The following is a 24,922-nucleotide window of genomic DNA, read 5'->3' as shown; positions in this document are numbered from 1 at the left end:
CTATTGCTCCTGTTTCAGCCCATAGCACATGAATCACAGAACCAGAGGAGGACCAGTTACAGTGGACATGATTTATATTTATTTTCAGCTGAGAGATGTGGAGGCTCCATTCTTGAATTATTTCTAGTTTTTAAATCAATGGATGTCTAATGCAAAATACAAGAAAGTTCAGTGAGTAAGTGCTGGAATCAAACCTGTTGCTTGCCAGCTGAATGATTAAACCATCACCTGCCATCAGGCTACCTCCAGTTTGCTGGCTTTCCTTCACTGGAGTTACAGGTCTCAAGACAGTCAGCAACGTGGGGGGGGCCGACACCTGCTGTCCCAAAGGTTATATATTCTTGTTTGACAAGAATGAAGAATGGGTTTAAGAATTATACTGACTAAATGCCAAAGTGTAGAAAGGTAATTCCCTTTCTAACTACAGATTGTTACTGCAATCAACTGAAAATGGAAAATAACAGTACATTTTAAAAACAATGTCTCCAGCAACATAGCAAACAAATAGAACATGGATAAGAGATTGCAGTGCAAACCTAATGACACTTTTTTGATCTGTTTGGCACACTAACAGGTATTTCTTCTCAGCACACATAAAAACTACATGGATAGTTATTAAGCCTGAAGTGATTTGAAAGGCTGCACAAAACCCTTCTTCATAATACTTCTAACCTAAGAATTATTTTATTATCCTTTACTCCAAATTTGCTTGTAATATCTTTTTTTTTGCATCACTCATCTTTTCCTTAACTTGTTGAAATTGATGAGTTTGAGATCACTTGTACTAACCCTCCATTAGCCTCACAGTTTGAGACGCAAATATTCTGTTTCAGCATGAAAACAAATTAAAGCACATACTGAGTGTTTTCATGAGGTTAATCATCGTACTTAAACTAATCACTAATCAACAGGTATGTTTGCTATCTTATTGCTGAGAATGCTAGAAAAAAAACAACCCCAACACCAAGATAACAAACCACCACAACAACAAATCAACAAAACCCCTCCCTCCTTCCAATTTGCTGTGTATTAAACTGCAAAGAAAACACTCCTGCTTTGCACTTACAACTAATCTTGCACAAATTACATCAGGTGTATATATGCAAACACAAATGCAACTTTATGTTTGCTATAAAGCATTCAACAGAGTTATTTATTTGGCACCGATTTCCACTCTTGAGACATTAGCTTTATTTATTACCTCCTCCTCGCCCCCAAACAATTGCCTGGAGTTAAACATTACATTGTGCCTCCTGAAACCAAGAACCTACAGTCTGAGTTAGATTCATCTATTGATGCTGCCCATTCAAGCAAATAATTCTATTAAATTCAGTGGGCCCCATTCTGCAGTAGTCTTCAGCCAAATAATGAGCACATCAATACGCAGGTATGCAAGTTAAATAGTTAACAAATACCCATTTATGCATATTTCAGTGTAACTTATAATTTTATACTTTAAAACATTTGCAAATCTTTTTATCTTTGTTACATACTCCCTCAACATGCTGCTGAAGTCAATTTGGACTTTTTACTTAGGTTTCAATGATCTTTTGATCATTGCCTTAAAACAAGCATTATTGAATTACATTCCAACATATGTTCAAATAATAACACTCAGTTAATAAAATAAAAATCTGCTAATTGATCATGAGTTACAAAACAATTTTGCAGCAAGATGTGTACTGATTGCTGAACCCATGGAGAGTCCCGACAAGTTCCCAGGACCGCTGACAGTGAAGAAGCAGCTTCTCACATAATCACATTACTTCGGTTTAGCTCCAAGGAACTGGTCCAAATGTATGTGAGACAGGAGACAAAAAGCAAGAGGCAAGCGGTAGAAGGGAAAATTCAAGGGAGAATTCACAGAAGGCTAATTTTAGAGTCCTCCAGAGAGACTTTGCAAAGCACCAAAACCAGGCTTCTGCTTTGAATCTCCCACTATAGCCTTCTTTTTCTCCACAAACTAGAGAGAGCACTTAGAGACACAAATACCCCTCTCCTCCTGTTTTAACCACAGAACTCAATGCCTAAAAGCCACTGATGATACAACATTCTCATGCAGTATGAGAAAACATATTACATTATTAAAAGAATAGAAAAGTAAATTAACAACATACTTTTCATGGTCCCATCTTCCTCTTCATCATCATCGCTATTTATTACCATGGTCCCCAAGTCCGATTCTAACATAGTACTGTTGTGTTCAATCATTGTCTGAGCACCTTCACTCATTGTGCTTGTGGCCCTCATGGTACCAGCGCTCTCCGAACTGGTCTTCACCATGGTGTGAGAGTCCAGCTCATCTTCATCCTATGAAGAAACATTTGTCAGAATGCAGCAGATCATTTAAAAAAAACAAAGTTAAGAAGCAATCATTTAGATGCTTATTCATTAGTTTTATATCTTCACGTGACCTAGTTGTACTGCTAGACTTCCAGGCTTAAAACTTTAAAAAAAATTACAAAATAGAAAATGTTCCATGTAAAGGAAGAATAAAAACTTTCTGCTTCCACACAGATGTACAGCAGGATGGATATACTAGAAACATGGCCCACACATCCACTTTGCATCAGCAGCCAGTTTTGAGCATCTCAGTGCTATTCATGACCCATTATACCTCCTTGGGTTCCAAAATCAGTACCACATTTTATGGAAAGCGATTTGGTTGTTTTGCAATGGACTATCACCAAGGACTTGTGCTGATCACCCTTAAGTAAATATCATGCCCAGCATCTTACATTACGCACAGTACCCAGATGACAGACAGCCGTTCAATTTGGGTATTAAACAATCCTCCAAAATAGTTTTGGAAGTCCACCTCAGAAACAGAAAATCAACTTGGCTTACTTCAAGTATGTAGTTCTCTTTAAAAACCTCTGTCACAAGAGTGAGCAAAGTAACTTGTTGATACTGTGTAGAAAAATATCTGTACAGCACGTACCTACCCACTAAGTGGGTGGGGGAGCTAGTATCATGAAGAGATACGATAGCAGTTTGAATCAGTAACAGTAATGGGACAGGAATGTGAAACAGAGAACTAATGACAATCTAGTTAATGAATTATAAAATTCATATGGAATACCAATATTTGAAAACATTAATGGAAAATCCCACTCCTTTCCAAAGTCTGATTTAGATTATACACACAACATCACAGCACTTCAGGAATAATGTGATGGACTATACACATTTTCTAAATGAGTAAAATCTATTACCCAAGGGGAAAAAAAAAAAACAAAAAACAAAACTACACCTACAACCAAAACACAAAAACCCAACCAACCAACCAAAAAAAAAAAAAAACCCCACACACCACAAAACAGAAGGAAAAAAACCCACCGAAGCTCCAAAATCCTACAAGGTCTGGCACTTTCTATTTCTTACTGAACTCGTTCCTTTCCTTTCCTGTTATTCCCTGACACAGCAGACAATTTGCCTCTAGTATAGACATAAGTGCACAAGCCAGCTACATTGCCTGAGTGCCTGTTTCTCTAATGGTTGGTCTAAGCAGATACTGAGAATTGTAGGTAGTAGCAATACCAATACACCAGCTCCTGAAAATTATTCTATTACGTCTCAACTAAGAGACACGAAAATAGATCCAATTTTAATTCAGAGTCTGGCTAACAGCATAATGTACTGAAACCAGGATACAGATCTAAATCACACTTTTTCCGGATTAGAATTTGTTAAAATGTTGAAGTTCTTCATTTGCGTGCTTTCTGGGGTTTTTACTTGCATTCTAAAACACTGTATTTAATACCCTACCCTTAAAAAAATTATTATACTCCCAAAGATACAGATAGTTTACAGCTACAGCACTAAAGGACTGTGCCAGTAAATAAATGAGAATATTTTAGTACTGCTCCTCCTGGTGGCAACTTTAATTTTCTTTACCCCACCACCCCACCCCCTCTAACGTTCTTGCTAACTCCAGTGGTTTTTACAAGTTATATTTTTCCCTTTCTAACAAGGGGACTTAGAAAGTAAAGTCCAAAAGTGCCTTTTTGCATTGCATTTTTTAAGTGCCAGAACAATTAAGTTGTTATTTCCAAGTGCTTCTTTCAGTACTGCAATACAATGCAAAACTGACTCACAACATACTGCTATTTCTCCTACTAAGCTCTACAGATGTGGTATCTCTAACATACAGGCAGGCAAATCTCTGATCTTAAGGCACAGTTACATTTGATTTACAGATTTACTTGACTAATAGTAATATCCACTTGCAGTGCATATGGTCCTAAACTTACTAAAACTGAAATCAGAAATGAAACAAACATTTTCCTGAGGCTTAAAAGTTTTATTTTAGAAGTTAGTGAAAAAAAAAAAGTGATGGCTAACAATAAGAACAAGTATGAAATGGAGTCCTAAGTGACCATTTTCACATTTTCTGCTTCATTAAAAACATTGATATTTTATTTCTTCAATCAAATCAAGTATCTGGCATCAAAAGCCTTTATCTTACTCTTGTCTCTCAGCAAAGAGAACAGTTATCTTCTAGTACCTAGAAGACTAAGGATCACAAAAGCCCACCTCAGTACTAACAGAGTAAGCGTCTGAAAAAGGGAAGTACATGACAATTTTGATCAATAGTGTTTTCCTCGGATCAGGAATGATGTACTGAGAGCGAGCAATATAAAATCTTTTCAAGGCCTGTGCATGCCCCAAAATAATTAATTTTGTGGGTTAAGCCAGATTGCTTCCAGAACTATCATTCCAGTATTTCTCACAAATATGAGATTTAGCTAATATGGCAGTAGACTATACTGGATCTGAAAAAGTAACTTTATAAAAATATCCAGTGGATCCAAGTTATGTAAGTGCGCATTTACATGAGAGATGAAAGTGATTCCTTCATACAAATTCTGATTTATGCTTTACAGTTTGTAAATATTGATGTAGAACTTCTGATCTGTTGTTTAAAAAGGTAAGCTCACTGATTAAATAAAAACAAACACAATCTCAATTTTAACCAGGAAAATAATATAAGGTAATAAAGCTGAAGTGTCATGTTCTCATATTGTTTATGAAAACAGATCCAAGAATCAAACAATAAAATCAGCTAACTCTGAAATTAAACTGTCTCCCGTTCTCTTGTGTATGAGTAATAAGCACCAAACTTGTATTTGACAGGGGTTTCTGATACACCAGTAGACAGCAACAGAAAGAGTGCACAAGCAAGAGCGTTAATATCTCTTGAAACGCTACAGAAAATACAACAAACTACAGAAACTCTGAACAATATTACAGCGTAAAGTAAGTACAAGTAAAACATTGCCAATACCCCACAACCCTATGGGACTAACTGTTTGGATCTCCTTATTTACCAAAATAAGTTAGAAGATTAACAAAACCAACCCTTAAAGCATGAAAATGCAATCATAGAGACTTGATTATCAGGACAGCCAATTCGAAAAGACTTCAGCAGGAACAACACGCAAGACTTCACAATACGCTGGTAACATAAAAGATCTCATCATCACACGAGAAGTTTTCTCAGAAGAGATGGCCTTGCACATCATGCCTGAGTCTACATCATGATAGAAGCGAATGAGCCGAGGTGATAAAGATTAATGGATTTTTCTCTTGCATTTTTAACCTTCATAGGAAAAAAGGGATGAAGACTGATAAAGAAAAAACTAAACAAGACAAGCAAATATGGCAGCTTGCGTTTAAAAGCTCTTTAACTATGGTTTGTGCATGTAAAAAGAACACTAGAGGGCACCAGAGACAGCTAACTAGGCTGCAAGACATTAAAGGAAGATTTACATGCTGGCAAAATTTAGTATCCTGTAAAATAATTTCATTTACTATTAACACCTCATCATCACCTTTGAAAAACGTGGCTGTAGTCACAGCTATCTTTTTGTAAAAGCACTGTAGCAGCTACATAAACACATAATATAGTTTGGTCAAGAACAAGGATTTTGTAAAAGTTCTAACGTGTACAAAGCCGAACTACAACCTGAGTATATGCTTAATGCTGAGCACACATCTAAGTTTAGACCCATCAGCAAAACAGGTAAAGACTTAACTTTCAGCACACACACAAATCCCATCAAATTCAATAGACATATGTCATGAAACAGCATTTAAGCTTGTTTTCTACCTCCTTCGAGTTGATATACCTAGTAATAACAACTTGCTGCTCACAATTACCTCCCTGTGTTTACTCTTCCTATAATCGGTTTCTGGCTTTAAATTGCTGTGGATTTTAACAATATGCTCTTAAAAAGCTGTTTATGCCCCTTGGGTAGCTATATTTCACTCGACAAAGTCATCTTTACATATTTCTAACTTCAGGACACTTAAAGGACTGCAATCAAATTTAATTAGCACACATGTCAAGTGTTCTTTGGCTTAAAGGAAAAATGCTATGAAAACAAAGTTTTAACACTGTCACGCAAAGTTTTATATATATATATATACACACACACACACAGATACACCTAGACATATCATATACATACAAACACATGAAAGATGCATGGAAGTAAATATAAAAACCTTCAGAAAAATACAGCCTAGTGTGTCAGGTTTAAAATACAGAGTAACTCAAATGACTCACTAGTTCCTTTAAAATAACTATATAAATATTGTAAAAATATAAAGGAATAATTATAGCAATTATTTCTTAAGGTCTCAGAAGACAGACGCCAACTTTCCATAATTAATATATGATTAACCAAATAAACTTTTGTATGAATGAATAAATAAGCCTACATATAGGAATAATTGATTATTGATGGTTGGCTAAGTTGTTGATAGTTGTCAACCACTAAGTGTCTAAGAAAAACAAAAATGGAGTACTGAAGTAGTAATTCCTTGTTTGAATATTGTAAAATAATTAAGCATTCCTCACATAATAGAGACATTAAAATGTAAAAGAAAACATACAGGAAGAGCTGCTTGTTAGCTCATTCCTTTAAAGATCCACAGAAATAAATATTTAGACATGTTTCCTGCAAGCTGCCAGGCAACGAGTTACTTTACATTCCCATAATACAGCTGCCCAGCCTCAGCATCCAATTCACATAACACTTCAAAAAATGCACGAGAGAAGAGATTGGTCATGTTTAGTAATGCCTAAACTAACATTTAAACTTTGATATTGGGATTAACCTTCTGTAGAATACACCACTTGCAATTTTTGCTTAATTAAAAAAATCTGTACAATTACCTCAGCACCTATCAAAACATGTCAGTTTGTCAGAAGGCATTCTCATCACACGAGCAGCTCTCGTAACAGGCATAAAATCAATTCAGAGCACGCTATTTGTAATGATATTATATCTCTCTGGAAGGATACAGACATGAAGACTGTATTCAACCTGGCTATTTATTTACAGCTATATAATACGAAGCTATATAATTTGAACAGCAAAAAATACTTACATTACAATTGACAACTTCCCATACTACAAAATTTTCACAGAAAGTGGTAAAAATGAAAAATAAGAATCAATTTTAGGGATGTGACTCTTCCTCACTTGAAGGAAAACAACCTGAATCGATCCTGAAAATTAAGCACATAATTGTGAACTCTTTGCTTCTGATTAATTCTCCAAAACCACCCACTCCTCTCCATTCTACTTTCAGTTATGTAAGTCACTTATAAACTGAGTGCCCATTACAATATGTATATGGCTTTAAGAGGGAATTAAAGCTATAAAAACTTATTCAAATGTAACTGTTAGGGTTAAATCTGGTTTCCTAACAAAAGGAATATCATAGTTAGAACATTAGATCTTTCTTCTTGATGGGTCCCAAAACACGTACCAGTGAGTAATGAGCACAACTGCTCACACTTTACATAGGAAATTCTTGGGGCTTTAGACAAATAAATTCAAGCCTTCGACAGGTTAACTGAAACCATTCTTTTTCAATAGTATATGGACTCAATTCACTGCCCATGAGACACCTTTAACATTGATAGACTTAACACTAACATCAATATTTGCTCTTCCTTTTAGTTGTTATTAAATATGCATTTCTCCAGGTTTGAGTCTGCCTTTGCACTTCTATGGTGAGGACTTCACAGCAGTATCATTGGGAAAAATCCACTTCTGAGGTATTATTTTCCAAAATTTATGTGCTAGGTGGCTATTACTTTCCAACTGAACAGTGGCTCCAATACCATATACAATCTGAAAACATTTATAGATATTGAAATATGAAGAAATAGACACGACTTACTGTCACTACTACTACACAACATAGGGGGACTGTCATTATCTCCTTCTAGAACTACTGCCATCTTGCATGTTGGCTTATCAAAACCTGTATTATCATTTGAACTGTATGTTTGTGTAGTCACGCAAACTACACACAAGCAGCCCTGTATTTCTTCAGGGTTCTGTGGAAACTGGTACATAAGAAGGAGGAATGTGCAATGGCAATTTATCTTTATACTTGAATGCTGGACTGCTGACTTCATCCACACAGTATACCAAATTGGCACTCATATTACCTGTTTTCCCTTTCCAGAAGGGAAAGAATAAATACTCAGTTAGAAGTGTAAAAAAAGAATTGGTTTAGTGTTTTTCTGGCCGTTCCCCAAACAAGTTCCAAATTAAATGAAAGACATAATCTTTGAGCTTATTTAGAAATTAAGCATTATTTCAAATTGAAGTGGGGACTTTTGGGGGTTTGTTCTTTGTTTGGGATTTTCTTAAATGACAAACACAAATGTTCCAATGCTACATTTTATTCTTCTGGTTTTTATACTGGTTTCCTTTAATAACTTGTGGGTCCATTGATCAATCTCTGCCTAGTATGCTTTAAAAAACTAAAATCTGTGCTGTCCAGAATTTCACTTAGTTCAGGCCTCAACCACACCTATACGTTGCTCAGGAGTCTTCTAGCATGCAGTACATGAATAGCAGGAATTTAGGAAACACGGTACAGAAAACTTCTCTGATGTTTGGCCAGTTTTGTGCTTTTAACTAATCAAAATCTTTAGTGACTGCAAATGGACAAGATGCTGGTGTCATCTCTCAAATGAAACTGGAATTTCTTACAATGATGTACTGCATTGAAATTCAGTTGCAAGACACGGGAAGCCTGTATTACAACCAAACAATTATGAAAATCAGTTTGGAACAAGATTAGGTCTGCATTCTGAGAACACAAAAGCTATTCATAGGTCACTACCAAACATGGAGTTTTGACAAACTGCATTTGTCAACAAGGAAATCCCTCCCCTCCTCACCTCACCATCAGTATTCTTCATTTCACTCACTTGTACCCTCACTTTTTCTATTAAAGCTAAGTATTTCCAAACTTTTTTCACTCAAGGCTTACCAATCAATACAAAATTATTAAAGGCATATATTTACTGATAGCAAAAGTTATACTTACTACCAAGTATCACAGTAACAGTTGTTAAAAAGTAAAGATTTCATTCTAATTACAAACCTTATCAGAGATTATTTTTTAGAATCATAAAATTGTATGAAAACTTAGGGCATTAAAACATCTCAACAGCATAAAAGAACATAAAAATCTTTTTAAAAATAGGAACAAAAATCCCTTTTTACTTAATCTTTTTATAACGGCAAGCTTTTTCAGAAGTTTAACTATTCAATATAAACCTTACAGCAAAAATACCTGCACATTCTCTTGTCCATCACAAGATATTTTTGCAGTAGTAAATACATGGTGGCTTATAGTCTTCCTTTGATAAAGCTGATGGAGCTAAAGGGAAAAAAGGCACAAAACCTCTCCAGAACAATCTCCAGGAGTAATGAAATTTATCTATCCATGATCAGGATAAAAAATATGAAATTATCACACTGTGACAAGCGCCACTTCTCACTTTGCCAGCAGCACTAGCTGGCCCTTCCCTTTTGTTTGCTCTACTTACAAGTGGCATATCTTCTTCTTATCTTTGCACATGGTCTTTCTCTACATTTGGAACTTCCCCCAAATTCAACGAGATCTATTCCTTCCCCCTACTTAAGTTTACAAGAATGACAAAATATTTTTTAAAAATATCCGTTTTCTCTGCTATGAGCAAAGCTGGCTTTTGCTGGAGAACTACAGTTAAACTCTCAATCACCTTACCATGGTATTACAAACACATCCTCTGAACTACTGTCGCTTCAAATGCACGCATAGGTCTGTAGCAAGTATAAGAAAGCCTGACTTAGCCCACAATGAATTGTACTACAGACTATTTGTGTAGCCTAGTCCTCTACTGGACCTCTCTCACAGCAAACAAAACAGACATAAGATTGTAAGGAATAACCTTTCTGTGTTTTTCACAAAGAAAAACAGTTACAATAATCTGTTAAGCAGAGTTAGAATGTGTAGTTCAAGCAGCTACCTTCACTAAGTAACCACCCACTTGAATTCTTAAACTTGTCTTCTTATGCTCTAAAATATTAAGGGATAGTTTGCATTAATCACTTTTGTGCTTTATATTCAGCCTACCTTCAGTGTCACTTTAAGTCCATCCTTCACGAAGTTTACTTTGCATTAAAATAGACCCATAGTGGCAGCCAGCTTATCTTGCTGAGGAAGCAAACTACTTAGCTCAAAAATGCAACTGCAAGGGCTTATGTAATTATGTCCAAATGCAATATATTATGCACTCAATATTCAGGATCCATCTCAACATCTCCTGAAAACATAATTCAGTATTATCTATTAATTTTAGTTAATCAATTATAGCCTGTAAGTGAGCATCACCATAGAAGACTAAAAGGAGTACAAGACACCAAACTACTAAGGACGACAAAACTATTTCTAAAAACTTCAGTGATCAAATCCAAGGATACTATACAGCATAACATGCATGTCTGATGTATTTTATTTTTTTTTTTAAATAATTCTGAAGTCTTTTACAAGTACAGCAGTACAAACAGCTTGCCCTAACATACCCTTCTTTTCAAAATGTCCATATTGCTAAAGTTTTCATCCAGACTCTCATCCTTCTTGCCTATTTGTAATCTTAAAGTCTCATCTAGTGATCCTTCCACTCTAGGTAATACAACTACAAAGGTTCATTTTCCAACTTCTCCCCTTCTGTCTTTCATTATGCTGAAGTCATACTCTACATTTAATTTTTCTACTACCTTTCTTTTCTGAGCTGACTAGTCTCATTCACAAGCCCCCTTTCTATCTATCTGTCCTGGTTTCAGCTGAGATTGAGTTAATTTTCTTTAGAGTGGCTGGTATGGGGCTACGTTTTGGATTTGTGCTGAAAACAGTGTTGATAATACAGAGATGTTTTAGTTGTTGCTGCACTAGTCAAGGACTTTTCAGCTTCCCATGCTCTGCCAGGTGCACAAGAAGCTGGGAGGGGACACAGCCAGGACAGTTGATCCAAACTGGCCAAAGGGCTATTCCATACCACATGACATCATGCTCAGTATATAAAGCTGGGGAAGAAGAAGGAAGGGGGGGACATTTGGAGCGATGGCGTTTGTCTTCCCAAGTAACCATTACGCGTGATGGAGCCCTGCTTTCCTGGAGATGGCTGAACACCTGCCTGCCCATGGGAAGTAGTGAAGGAATTCCTTGCTTTGCTTTGCTTGCGTGCGCAGCTTTTGCTTTCCCTATTAAACTGTCTTTATCTCAACCCTCGAGTTTTCTTACTTTTGCTCTTCCGATTCTCTCCCCCATCCCACCAGGGGGGAGTGAGCGAGCGGCTGTGTGGTGCTTAGTTGCTGGCTGGGGCTAAACCACGACACTATCCTTTCATTCTGTACTGAGAAGTCAGCTCTGCCTCAAATTAGCCTCTTCCACTACTCACCTGTTAAGTTTTCAAACCCCTTTATTCTTTTCTCAGGTCCCTTGCTACTACTGGCAGGGCTGCAAGACTGTCATCATTGTCCTTTAAAACTCCTCTACATCATGATCCTGAAAAAAAAAAAAACTGAGCAAGGTATGCTAACACCAGAGCTTCCATGCTGACTAATCTTATATCTCCTCTGCCTGTGCCCCTCTGTCACCCACTCTGACCGTCTGCCTTATATTTAACAGCAATTTATTTCAAGTAGAGACTGACTTCTGGTTCTGGGTTTGTTGATGCTCATGCACTGGTATATGATTACAGCCCCTAAAACTCTGTTAGTATAAGTAAAAAATGACAGACTTAGAATTTCCATAGACTACAACTGCACTTATTTTTAAGAGTAATGCAACCTTGCAGCAAAGGTTGCTAATGGTATCCCAGGCTGCATTAGGAGGACTATTGCCAGCAGGTGGAGGGAGGTGATCCTTCCCCTCTACTCAGCACTGGTGAGGCCACACCTGGAGCGCTGGGTCCACTTCTGGACTCACCAGTACAAGGGAGACATGGGCGTATTGGAGAGAGTCCAACAATGGGCTATAAAGATGATTAAGGGACTGGAGCATCTCTCCTATGAGGAAAGGCTGAGAGCTGGAACTGTTCAGCCTGGAGAAAAGCAAGCTCAAGGGGGATCTTCTCAATGCATACAAATATCTGAAGGGAAGGTGCAAAGAGGACAGAGCCAGGCCCTTTTCAGTGGTGCCCAAGGATAGGACCAAAGGCAATGGGCACACACTGAAACACAGGAGGTTCCCTCTGAACATCAGGAAAACACTTTTTTTACTGTGAGGGCGACCAAGCACTGGAATAGGTTGCCAAGGAAGGTTGTAGAGTCTCCCTCCTTGGAGATATTCAAAAGCCATGTGGGACATGGTCCTGGCCAACCAGCTCCAGATGGCCCTGCTTGGGCAGGGTGGTTGGACCAGATGACCTCCAGGGGTCCCTTCCAACTTCAACCATTCTGTGATTCTGCTCTCTCAGCCCTGCTAACCAAAGATACTTTTTCCCTGATTGCACCACAAAAGTACATGGCAAAATTCCCATCTACTACAATGGTAACACATTCCTGCCCCAATTTGAGGTTCCCTTATACTAAACACTGAATAATTTGGGGGCAGTGGGGGTGGTGGAGCAGGGAAAGAAAAAAAAGAAGTGTAGTGTTACATTCTGACTTTTGTACCCATGCAAGAAGCATGAGGAGTTGCTAAACGCCTCTTCAGTTGAGGTGGACCAAACTTGGGTTGCACCCTTCCACCCAGTAGTGGGAGAGGGAAGGTGTACACCACATACTGAGCTGGCATGGATTGTTTCATCCCTGCCTGGCAATCTGATTCCCCATCTGATCCTCAGACTAAGTAATTAGATGTCATACCCAATTTTGAGTTAATGCAAAAGACATCAACAATGCTCAAGTGTTTGAGGTCTACAGTTCAGAAGGCAACAGCAGGGAGGAAAGCATGCTAGTAAAGACATTAGGTTTTTATGTCGGTAACAAATCAGTCTCTTCAGAGATCAACTATTCAATATATCAAGTCACAAACATCAAATCTGCATGTCAAGTCACACATCTCCAAATAGGCAACATTTCCTAATGTAAAAAAAAATAATCCCAACCTTCCCTGCCTGTTTCATTACTGACTAAGCAAATACAATGCAGAGTAAACCATCTTTATAAACACAAGCTATCAATACTCTTAGAACATACTCTTAGCACAGAAAAACATCCAGCAAACAAAAGACTATACTGTCTGTTGGGATAAAAAGCACTCCACAGAATCTGCTTGAAAAGTATTCCTATATATAGATCATCACCTAACACTCTGTAACACATAACAAGGATTCTACAATTTGGGATAGGACAAACTGCATTACTGCACTGCTCTTCTCTGTTTGCTCAAAGCTTTAAGATTTCTGCTAACATTCCAGTCTCCATCTTCTCTGTGTGTTATTCCTGAACGACCTTGGCTCTCATTGTATGTGTGGCAATACACTTCTTTGAAGCACATACTGCTGCATTGCACAAGACTGCCCTAAAATAAATCATGTAGGGAGAGTAATAATGCCAGGAACACTGACTTATTCCTAACGTTGCCAAACAATTCTAAATGCAACCTATTTATCACAGGACCTGCTTCTCTCCTCAAACATATGCTGACAACATCATCTGAAGAATTAAATGCTGTCACCATTTTCACGTTAGAGGCACAAGTTGATTCAAACCATATTGTAATCACTACTTACTGTGCTTCTTAACTAACTATTCTGTGTATTAGACAAAAAAACAAAAGTGCTAAGTGCCCTGAACTGAAAATTAAACCACTTGTCTAGAAGCCCATATGTGAAAGTGGAACCTTAACAGTTTTGGGGTTTTGGGTTTTTTTATGTTAGTCTGAACAGCTGAAGTTGACATGGTTTCTTTTCCCACCTCCTAGAAAAACTTTTTACTAGGACATCTCATGGAATAGTGCTGAAAGCTGGCTCATGCGGTATTACTCACAGCAGCATTACTCATCATAAGCAAGTGGAATACTCAGCCCTCATAGGCTAAAAAACAGGTAGAAACCTGGTAAAGAAAAGTATTTGAACACAAGTACAGGAAGTAAGGGAAAAACAGCAACTTATCTATAAAGTACAGATAGTTATAGGAAAAAAAGGCACACACCGAATTTTCTTCCTCCTCTTCTAGTTCTCTCTGCTGTTCCTCATGTCGCTTTGCCTTTATCTCCATAGCTTCAGTGATCAGGTCCCTTAAAATTGAAACTGGCTTGGCATTCTTAATAAAAGTATGCTAGGAAAAAAAAAATCATTACATTATAAAACATCATTACAATAGTTACGCTTCAGATGTAATTACAAGTATTATTCAACACCACAGATTTCAGTGATAAATAGTATTTTACATTACACAATAATTAAAATCTACACTAACACAACATACAATATCTTTAAGCTGCTTCATAACTAAGATTTTACTTTAAATATTTTTAATAACAGCAAGCCTTCGGAAATGTAATAATATAACAACTGTTTTATAGTTAAGGATATAATTGTCCAAAGGAAACGTGCAGTAAGTAGTAAATAAATAGAACGGTGATTGTCTGACATAGAAAAACAAACTTTTTCAGATATTCAGTTACAGAATTTAATTAATCTTAACAAACTGACAGCATAAATTAGTGGCTGTAAGCAGAGCAAGTATGGCTGCCTACTTCAACAAACCTGTACTTCATATGTCATAAAACATTCCTTGATCTATGATGCTGAAAGGTGGAACAAGCAAAAAAATGTTACTTTTAGCAGGTAGATTAATTTTTAATTCAAGGCCATTTAAAACATCACTTCTTCCTTTAAGACAACATGTGCATGATACCATTTACATTCATTTTGCTGTCTAGTAAACACCTGCTGCTAGAAAAATTCTGATTTTTGCATCGTTACATGCAAACACAATTTAGGCAAAATATAACTCTGAGCACCTCAGAAATGTATTATTAAATATTAAAAAATTGTTCCACAAAGAACAGAATTGATGAAGCCTAGTGTGCTACACCTATTATCTATCTTCTCCCTTGACATATTAATTCAATTAATCTCCTTTTTCCTCCATGATCTTTCCCCACAAGCAGTACTTTCATTCTCACTCATCCACCCCCACAGCACCTCCAGCTCCATCACACATGCTCCAAATTCCAGCTGGGGGAAAAGGCAACATGTACTCTTGCCGGACACAGTATTTAGTTTTCTGGCCAGTAAGCATGTGGGAAGAGGAACACTGAAGCTTCCCTCTCCCCTTCTTTTCTTTCTTACTTGCTCACATTAATGCAAGAGTCTTCTATCCAGCTGCCGGTATTCAGCTAACCATATGAACTTCAAATCTTTAAGGCCTCAAGTACCGATTAATACATCATATGAAAAACTGTAACTTTCAAGTTTTACTCTCCTTGCAGTCTACATTTGGGTGTTCTCACAGTGTGGAAAAGAAATATTCATAACATGACTTATGAATTTGATGATCTATTACTGGAAACTACTTAGCAAAATTTTTATGTTCTCCTTGTAGTGGAGTTCACTAGAATTTAAATTTTAAAATAGGCTATTGCTAGCTAGAGACAGTATAAATCTATCATGAGTGTCTTAGATGAAATTTCAGAAGATCAGATTCTTATGTAGACTGATGAACAAAGAAAATTAAGAACAATATTTACCAATAGCAGTGAAAAGCATAAAAGAACACTAAATTATCCAAAATTTTAATGAATTAGGAATCAGGAAAGTAACAGGAGCAAAGGACGCAGCAAAATTTTTCACTTCTGTCTCATTATCAAAGCAAGCTTATTTACAGGAAACTCTAGATTCCATTTCAACCATCATGGAACCTATTATAATTTTTCTAGAAATCTCCACCCCCCCCCCTTTCACTACCTTTGTTCTTTGTTTTTCCTTAGTTACTTGTAGGCTTATTATGACAGCCCTGAAAGGCAGCGGATAACACAAATACAAGGCCAAAGGAGAAAACTTTCTTCATGTTTTCTCTCTCCCCCACGCACTAAAATGTGTGGCCCCTGTAAAATTATGTCCATTTCACAAAGACTAAGTCTTTCTTGATAGATCAGTCCCTCCTGTTTCATTTTTGTAGTTCTTCGAAATTTCTCTGCTTCATTTCTATCTCAGTACCAAAAAGATGCAACTGTTAAATTTCTGCAGCTACTAGAAGCTCAGGTCAGCGAGCGGGCAAAAGCCTGGCACACCCTGCCCTGGCTCCATAGGTCCACACTGCTAATTGTGGCTCGAATTTAAAAGTGCCCACTTGGTATAACTCAGCCCAAGAACAAACTCGTTATACTGTCCATCTGCATCAGACCCTTCTAGGACACAGAGCAACCTGTCTGCTTCATTTGACATGACCAGAAGGAAAGACTGAATATACTCCATGGGTGGTCTGCACTGAGAGGTAACCTGGGCTCAATTCCTTTACTTAACACTTGCCTAAATCTTGAGATCTAGTGAGGGCCTCTAACCACAAAGCAAGGATCTGATTTTAACAGCAAGAACCAGCCCTAAACTATATAAAGAGCAATTAATTTTTAGAAGTGGCAGAGGAGAAATAAAATGGGGGTAGAGATACAGGAGCTGACAGAGGAAAGACCACAAAATGGAAAAGAAATAAGGCATGATAATAGTTAAAATGAGATTTGCCCTTAGAAATTTTCACAACAGTTCTGGTTTGAGACTAGAGGAAAAAAGCCATAAAACTTGCATTTCCCCAGTAACTTAAATACTGACCTGTAGCAGCTGTGTTGCTGTAGCTCTTTGTTCGGGATTTTTCACTAAGCATTTCTTCACAAAATCTGTGAATTCATCAGACCAGAGCTCTGGCTTCCGGAAGGTTGGGGGGGGATTTGTAGGAATCATAAAAATAGCCTAGATAAAAATCAAACAACAATAGCAAGTTTAAACAAAACACATCAGCACAGCACTGAAGCCAAGTAAATAAATTGCTTTAACCACCTTTTTTATCAGGCTAAGAATCTGGAAGACAAATTCTAAGTTAGGATTTCCACTCAAATCGAGATTCAGTAAGTAAATCCATCTGCTACTAATGTAGCTACTCCCATTAGATTTTCCCTATTTAAACTGTACCCCATTAAGCACATCACTCGTTATTTTGTCTATTGCTGTTTATCAGTCTCGAGAGATGATTTTGTTCTTTCAGAGATTCTTAGTAGTAGAAATGACAGCACTGCTTGTTTAAAGACATATGTATAAAGTTGCTGTGAAAAGCCAAGTTCACCTTCTCCTCTCTTAACTGCATTTAGTTTTATAGGAGAACTGCTTAGGAAACTTAGTAGGACTACTATTTCCTTTTGCGTTCATAATTCTTCAGATGTAGTTTTAAAACTTGCTTTTCATAATAAGATTTAGAAATGTATGCTAAAAGACCTAAGACCACACTAAAAGATGACAAAAATAAAATAATCGAGTAACTTGTCTACTAGCAGTGAGAATTTACTTGAAATGGAAAAGGCAGCGTTTTACTTATATAACAGAAATTTCACTGTCGAGAACCATATGCAGACAGATTTTTTCAACTAGGAAAAAAGATTCATGCTATATAAGAAAATGTTTGTCCTACTTAAGATTATATATATTGTGCCATTTTCTTTATGATTTTTCCAGGTTTTCGTCTGATTATAGATTTACACTTGGGGGGGAAACAAAACAGTACAACTCTGAGAGACTACTGTAAAATAATTGGAAATTTTGAACTTCTGTATGTAATATCTCAAATGCTTTCAGTATCATTGCTTAAGATTTACAACCTGACAACAACACACTATTCAGAGCTAGGTCTACTGACAGAAATAATAAGCTAATATTTTCTTCTTCCAGGTTCAATTCAACCACATTTTCCAAAGTGAAGGGGCATAAAAGTTCTTCATTTGTTTTTCTACAAGCATAGGCAGAAATATGTACTCAGAAAAGGGGAAGAAACTGAAATGGGAGATTATGCACACCATTAACACAGTAGAGGCACCAGAAGCTTCAGCCTGTCCTTGAAACATGGGGAGAAACAAGAGGAAACTTCACGAGATTTTATCCATAACTTCTTAAGAAGCCTGACTGGCCTTGAAAGTTGGGTTAACTTGTTCAAAGCCTCATTCTAAAATTCTTCTCATACACTGAAGAAAAGCAGAACCCATGCAAAATGATGCAAAAACTGTTTAATTTGAATTAAAAATTATTTCAGTACTGAATAGTTTGCTTTAATTCAAATACTTAAACATTTACAAAACTCATTTCATTATCTGCCTAACACAAGAATTACAAGAAGACACCTGGGCATTTTGTTTAATAAAGATATATGCTAGAACAGCTTTGTATTTTCAGCAGGCAGCCATGCCAAACTAGTATATGAACTCAGACAGGAAACATAGCACTCTATTACCCTGTAATTGGCCTTACCTACTTCACCTGTGATACAAGATTAGTTGTGAAGTGCTTCTGGTATAAAGCAGTGGCTAACAAATTCAGCTGTTTCTGTCCTTGAAGGTAATGATCTCTTCTGAACTTTGAACTGATGACTTTTAATCTTATCTTTAGCTACTCTTCAATAGCTACTGCAGAGCTAGCTGTTAAAACACACAGCTGTAACAGAAGACTAGTAACTTCTGTTTATGTGGTGTCAAAATGTATACCTCCTGTTTGATAATAAACATTGACCTGTCTCTCGGCAGGTAAGCAAAGCTTAGTTTGAGAGTCCTACTCAGCTCCAATGTTCTGGGAAAAATATTTGCCTTTGCCAATTATTTTCATCAACTACACAGCAATTAAGAACCACAGCAAAGAAGTGACTTCATAATTCACAAACAACAAAGAGAAGAAAGAGGGAATTCATGAATCATTCTTTTATGGCAGGCAATAAAAGTCACAAAAGGAGATATTCAAGAGCTAGAGTTAGGGTCCTAAATCCACGTTTATGCTTTGTATGTTTGTTGAAAATACCTACTTCAGAAACATGTATATTTATTTAATGCTTAAACTGGAGGCCTTTTTAAGTCTTGGTATGTGACATGAGCTGTGTTAGCTGAAAAAAAATTTAGATGTGTTTTTGTAATACAAGAAAACATATAAAAATGACTTATTCCAAGTGTTTAGTCCAACTTTTTAATTATGCCATGCACTTGCTAGTGTGTACCTCTCCCCCCCAGCTCTCAGCCCTCCCTTTCGTTATCTACCCTGAAATGCTGGTTTTCAATTCCATCTTCCCCCTCTACTTCCTCATTTTGGCTTGCATATTTCTCTGCATAAAAGTTAAGCTCCCTCTCTTTCAAAACACTCTATGATTTAGCTTCCAACTACTTCTGTTTCCTTCCAAGAAGCTTGCAAAGCAATCACTGGAGAATTATAAAGCTAGTCCCAAATCGCCAGGAATAAAAACAAAACGCTTATCTGACAGGAACTTATTCCTCATTTTTGCTTCCATTTCTTGTCAAATACATCTTTTCTATCCTAAAAGAACTCTGTCCTATTTTAAAACAAAACTAAGCTGTTTCAGTCACTCTGTTCCACGGGTGCCGAGGGAAGCAGGAAACTTAAGAGACTTGGGTTTTTTATGCTTCTTTCATCTTACCCTGTATTTCTCCACTCCCTGTGTTCTCCCAAAGCATTACCTGTAGTGATTTTTTGCTTCCGCTCCACTTACAATTTCCTCTAAAAGTTTCCCACAGCTATTGGTATTAGTTCAGCTCTCACAGTAGGGCTGATGGCAACGCTCATACAGCCAGCGTTACACAACTGTTGCTTAAAAGAAAAACCAAACCAACAGCACCAGCTAGCACTGAACATAAGCTATCATCCACCCAATTACATGGGCTGAACTGGCAATAACAACTGCAGGAAACATTAGGAGGAAATTGTCCAGAGGGAGCAGGCTCTGACATACTACGAAAGAGCTGGGGCTAGTTCTTCTCTCCCACCTTCAACATCACCTTCCACATTTCCCTATGTATCTGAGCCAGACTGGCAAGTCTTACTCAAGTAACACATCAAATATACAGCCAAGGTGTTAGATTGTATGACTCAGTCTTCAGTTTTAACCATTTAATCAGCCTTTAAAAATAAAAAATCTCCAAGCTGTGAGACATCAGAAGTCAGGCCTGAGGGACCATGGCAGTTTAATCAGTGATTGTCTTCACCTGTCCATAACACAGAGCCCATTCTAAATTTGTCCTGAACTGGCCCTTCCACCTCTGAACCTTAAGGCCAACTCTCTACTTTGAATCATCTTTCATAGGTTGCTCTGAGGCAAGTTCTACACCCTGCAGTGAAACCAGAATCCAAGGCAAATTACAGTATACACGTGACAAAGGGGGCGGGGGGGGAGATCCATCATCTAGGGCAGCTTTCAGTGGCCACTTCTGAATTGGGCACTAGACAATCTAACACAGTTTCTACCATTACTGTTGCCTGGAAGCTCTTACCTGCCCGATAACCAGCAGTTATGGTTAAGCTGAATACTGGACTGAGGACCAGGTCTTAAATGAGAGCAGAACTGTGCAAGTCAGCACATTATTTTCTTTTTATTATTCTTAAAGGGCCTAGCATTTAAAATGAAGTCCAGGCTGAAAACATTTTTTTGTGAAGGTTCTTTTATGGACAGTTTTATTGGCGTGAAAATGTAATCAGATGAATTAGGAAATGCCAAAAGAAAAATGAGACCCTCATATACTGCATTTGGAATTTCCTAATCAGAAAATCCTTGCAGCACATTCTTCCTGTCAGTCAGGGCAATACATCTGTATTTCACACAGCCCATGAACACATTAAATGATCAACAGTAATTTGGTGGAGGTACTGTGTCGTTTGGGTTTTAGCTCCTTGAAAAACTTCTCTCTAGTGCTTAGTTTAAATAAATTACTTGTAATAAACAGCAGGAAATCAAAGGAATACCTTTTACTGTTATTTGCCCAGTATGAATGCTACTGAAGGAGACAACAAAGATTTTTATATTGTGGCGATTTTATAATTTTCATGCTGTGAAGCTCCATTGCTAGAATCTACAGAGAGAAACTTTTTTAGAAAGAGGGTAAAGGTACAAGACATTCACAGCCAGTTTGTGACTCCACAGTTTTTGGCACCACAATTATACTACTTAGTTTATCAGCCTACTGCAGAAAACAAACGCCAAAATACATTTAAACTCAGTAACACATTTTAGAGCACAAAATCCTATCTAAGGCGGGGGGGGGGCATTTAAATATTGAATACTGTAACATTTTATTAGCTTCAGAAACAAAAAATCAGCTGAAAGACACATTTTTCCTCTTCTTTGTGATAGATGTCATAGAACTTTCTTCCCCTCTTGAATAGCCTTCAGAAAGGCTATTGGAACACCACTAATTATTCAATTACACAATTCAACAGCTGTCTAGAAATGAAACGTCAGCACAGACAAGAAGGGTGAGATACTTGCAGCTTCTACTTTTTTAATTCAGAACTACAATATTGTTACAACAAAGTTTTTTGTAAGTCTTTGTAACAGTGAAAAACAAAGTTACTGAACAACGCCTTGTGTGTTTAAAGACAAGGAAGTCAGTTTATGATCTGCTTCAGTGTAGATAGTAAATTTAATTGTTAAAAGCACCCTAAAAATCACCAGCTTCCTCCTCCTGTCTGCACACACAGTAGTTCATGAAGATCTAGTGAGCTCACACTTTTTGTGCAGAATTACAAACAGGTCTGGTACCATCAGACATCTATCAGATACCTGATCCAAGCAGATTCTCAATATCCCCCAAGTTTGATAAGACACCTTACTGGAATCTGAATGTGTGATTCAAAGTGTTTGAAAAGCTTAATTATCTTTCTATGTGAAATATTATTTCTGTTGAAGCAGGCAGTACCAATTTTAACTCTTTCTTTTCAGAAAGAAAAGAGTGGCTTCTCAGTCATGCACCAGTTCTCACTCATCCAATTATATCTTTCTTTTCTGGGAGGTAAGTGCTGCTCTTTACTAATCTCAGTGACAAGAGCGACATGAACTACAGAGATCAAGAAGGAACCACTCAAATCAAAACTGTGCATCCAGTGGCCCAAGCAGTGCTATTTTCTTCATTTTCCCTGCTTGTCTCATACCTCACATACTTCTCACAGAAAATTGGATTGAACACACTAAAACAGAGCATTTGTTTCAATTTTGCACAGGAAAAGCTGAACAGTCTGCCCTGAATTAAAGAGTAGAGAAATGCAAAAGTTGTCAAATAAGTTTCATCCTGTTACACCCACCGGCCTCACAAGCTCCCAGCAAAGCACAGCTAGAATTATCAACACAGGCCTAAATGCAGGAAGGGATAAGTGCAGATTTAGTCCAGAGAACTTCTGGACAAACAGTAATTGTACAGAATTTTTAATCCTAATGAAGGGAAATAAACCTGACATTTAACATGCAATTCTATTGTGCCCACCTAGATAGTTTTTTAGTAGTGACCACTGATTAAGTCACATACACAATACCACATACAGTAAAAATGACATTCAAATTATTTTAGGATAAGATGACAGACACCTCGCATATTAACACTAGGAGCATTTAAAAAATAAAACAAAACACCAGAATGGGGCAGGGGGGAAGGACACGCCACAACTGTTACCAGTGGTTTAACAGCCATTCACTGTCACAAGCTCCCCTCTGAAACGATGACCTTTGCTGTTCAAAGCAAAGTATGATGCACTTAAGATGTAAAGTAATAAAGTAATAAACACAGAAAAAAGATACATAATGGAAAGAATAATCACATGATTAACAGCAAAGATGGGTTACTGAAAGATAAGCCATTTATATTGACCTGTATATTTATTATTGCTAGTAAGTTCATAACATTTTGACAGCGTTACAATAGGTCAAGAATGTAAAGATACCAATCTCAAACATTTTGCAATAGTAAGTGCAATTGTAAATCTACTGAAAAGAATCAACCCTTGCCTTGTTAGCACCGTCACGCAACAGAACTGTGCCTCAAGATTCACCTCTGAACTTACTCTTCCTACTAAAGGTGGGAGTTGGACTCGATGATCCTTATGGGTCCCATCCAACTTGAGATAGTCTATGATTCTATGATACTTCCTTTAAAAAAAATGGTTTAAATTTCAAAAGAATATTACAGATAATTTGTTCTAGTGACAACAGCTTGAAGAAGTCGGCATTCTAAGGTCACGTGTTCTTGTGGCCTTTGTGTTTAAACTACCCCAGGCAGCTAAAGGTTTTGCATTTTTTTTTAATTGACAGGAATTAATATACAGGAATTTGGGGGGTTTTTTAACTGGTTTTAAACAAGCTCACTTATACAACTGATTTTTAAATACCATCACATATCATAACTTTAAAGTTCTACCATATCCTGAGACAAATCTGCACTGGTGTATTTAAAAGGCAGGATTTATTGCACTGGCTGTTATCCAATTAGCAAGACAAAGAGCAAGTTCCTCCTGCTAACTCATCTAAAAGGATTGTGTCATCTGTATATGTCTCTTCATTATCAAACCCTTTTTTCAGATTAGTAATAAAAATATTTATTACCACCAATCTTTTCGCAGAAATATCACCTCAGCATGGTGTCCTACTGCCAGTTAATTTACCAATTAATCCAGGGGTTTGGTTTTGTTTTGTTCCTGAAAGTTTCTTGACCTCTCATAAGTCATCAATTGTATTATCCAAAGAGATCTGGAAGCAAATCAACAAATGACTTGATGGAGTTATATGCAAAGAAACAACTTTGTTTATCTGAAGTGGCCTTCTTTTGCTTGCTTATTTCTTCTTCCTCTCCCTTCAAGCCCAGCAGACCTATCAATATTTCTCCAGGCTTTCTTCCAACATATTTAAATAATTCCCTATGATTTGGGGAACTCTTCATGACTTTTGCTTGTAGGTTTTTCGGCTATTACCTTGTCCCAACTTCCCATCTTCTACTTTAAAACTGAATAGTTTGAGTTTTTCTATCCAATTCAGTAGGGCTATTTCAATTTCCTGAACCCAACTCTTCAGTACAAAATATTCTTGAATTCTGCCATTCAACTGAACGTTGTCCTCCCATTTCCTTTTTTTTTTTTTTTTTTTTTAAGAGACGTAACATTCAAGTTCCCATTTCATCTGCAAGGTTACAAACTCATTGACGTCAGTGAAGTTACAACAGAAGAGACAGCCAGCAATCTGATCATCAAAATTCTCCCCTCCTTCAACTTAGATAGCAAGCCTTTAAAGAAGGGCAACAAATGCCTTTCAAAAGTCTGTAGAAATGAAAAATAAAGCACGCAAACTCACGAAGGTTTTTTAAATGTTCTTTGACTTTACTGGGGTTTTTTGTTGTTTCTTTGGGGTTTTTTGCAGGTGGGAAGGGGAGGGTGTTTTAGATAAGTGAAATTACACAATTTTTAAAGCAAAGGCATTCACTGAAAGCAAAAATAATTTCAGGCTACTCAAGATTTTGTGCTTAAATTACCCCAGGCAGCTAAAGGTTTTGAATTGTTTTTAATTGACAAATACAGGAATTTTGAGAGAAAAATACCTAACTTGCAAATAATCTCATATAGGTACAAAACAGTATAATTACTTAACATTTTATTGAA

The 24,922-nt window shown here is 37.1% G+C and overlaps 1 protein-coding gene across 2 annotated transcripts in view; it reads right to left on the bottom strand.

Annotated features, from left to right (window-relative positions):
• The window catches only part of STK3 (serine/threonine kinase 3), a 144,466-nt gene that overhangs the window by 56,746 nt on the left and 62,798 nt on the right, over positions 1-24,922 (bottom strand). For both annotated transcript variants that reach the window (XM_072852132.1, XM_072852131.1), the window contains 3 exons: positions 17,084-17,221; positions 14,463-14,588; positions 2,118-2,310 (listed from right to left, as the gene is read on the bottom strand). In XM_072852132.1, coding sequence (XP_072708233.1) covers positions 2,118-2,310; positions 14,463-14,588; positions 17,084-17,221 — 457 coding nt within the window. The remainder of the gene's footprint in view (positions 1-2,117; positions 2,311-14,462; positions 14,589-17,083; positions 17,222-24,922) is intronic.

This window comes from Ciconia boyciana, chromosome 2 (assembly GCF_034638445.1).
Source record: "Ciconia boyciana chromosome 2, ASM3463844v1, whole genome shotgun sequence".
NCBI lineage: Eukaryota > Metazoa > Chordata > Aves > Ciconiiformes > Ciconiidae > Ciconia > Ciconia boyciana.
The sequence above is the reverse complement of the archived record's forward strand: the minus strand, read 5'-3'. Positions and strand labels throughout refer to the sequence as shown.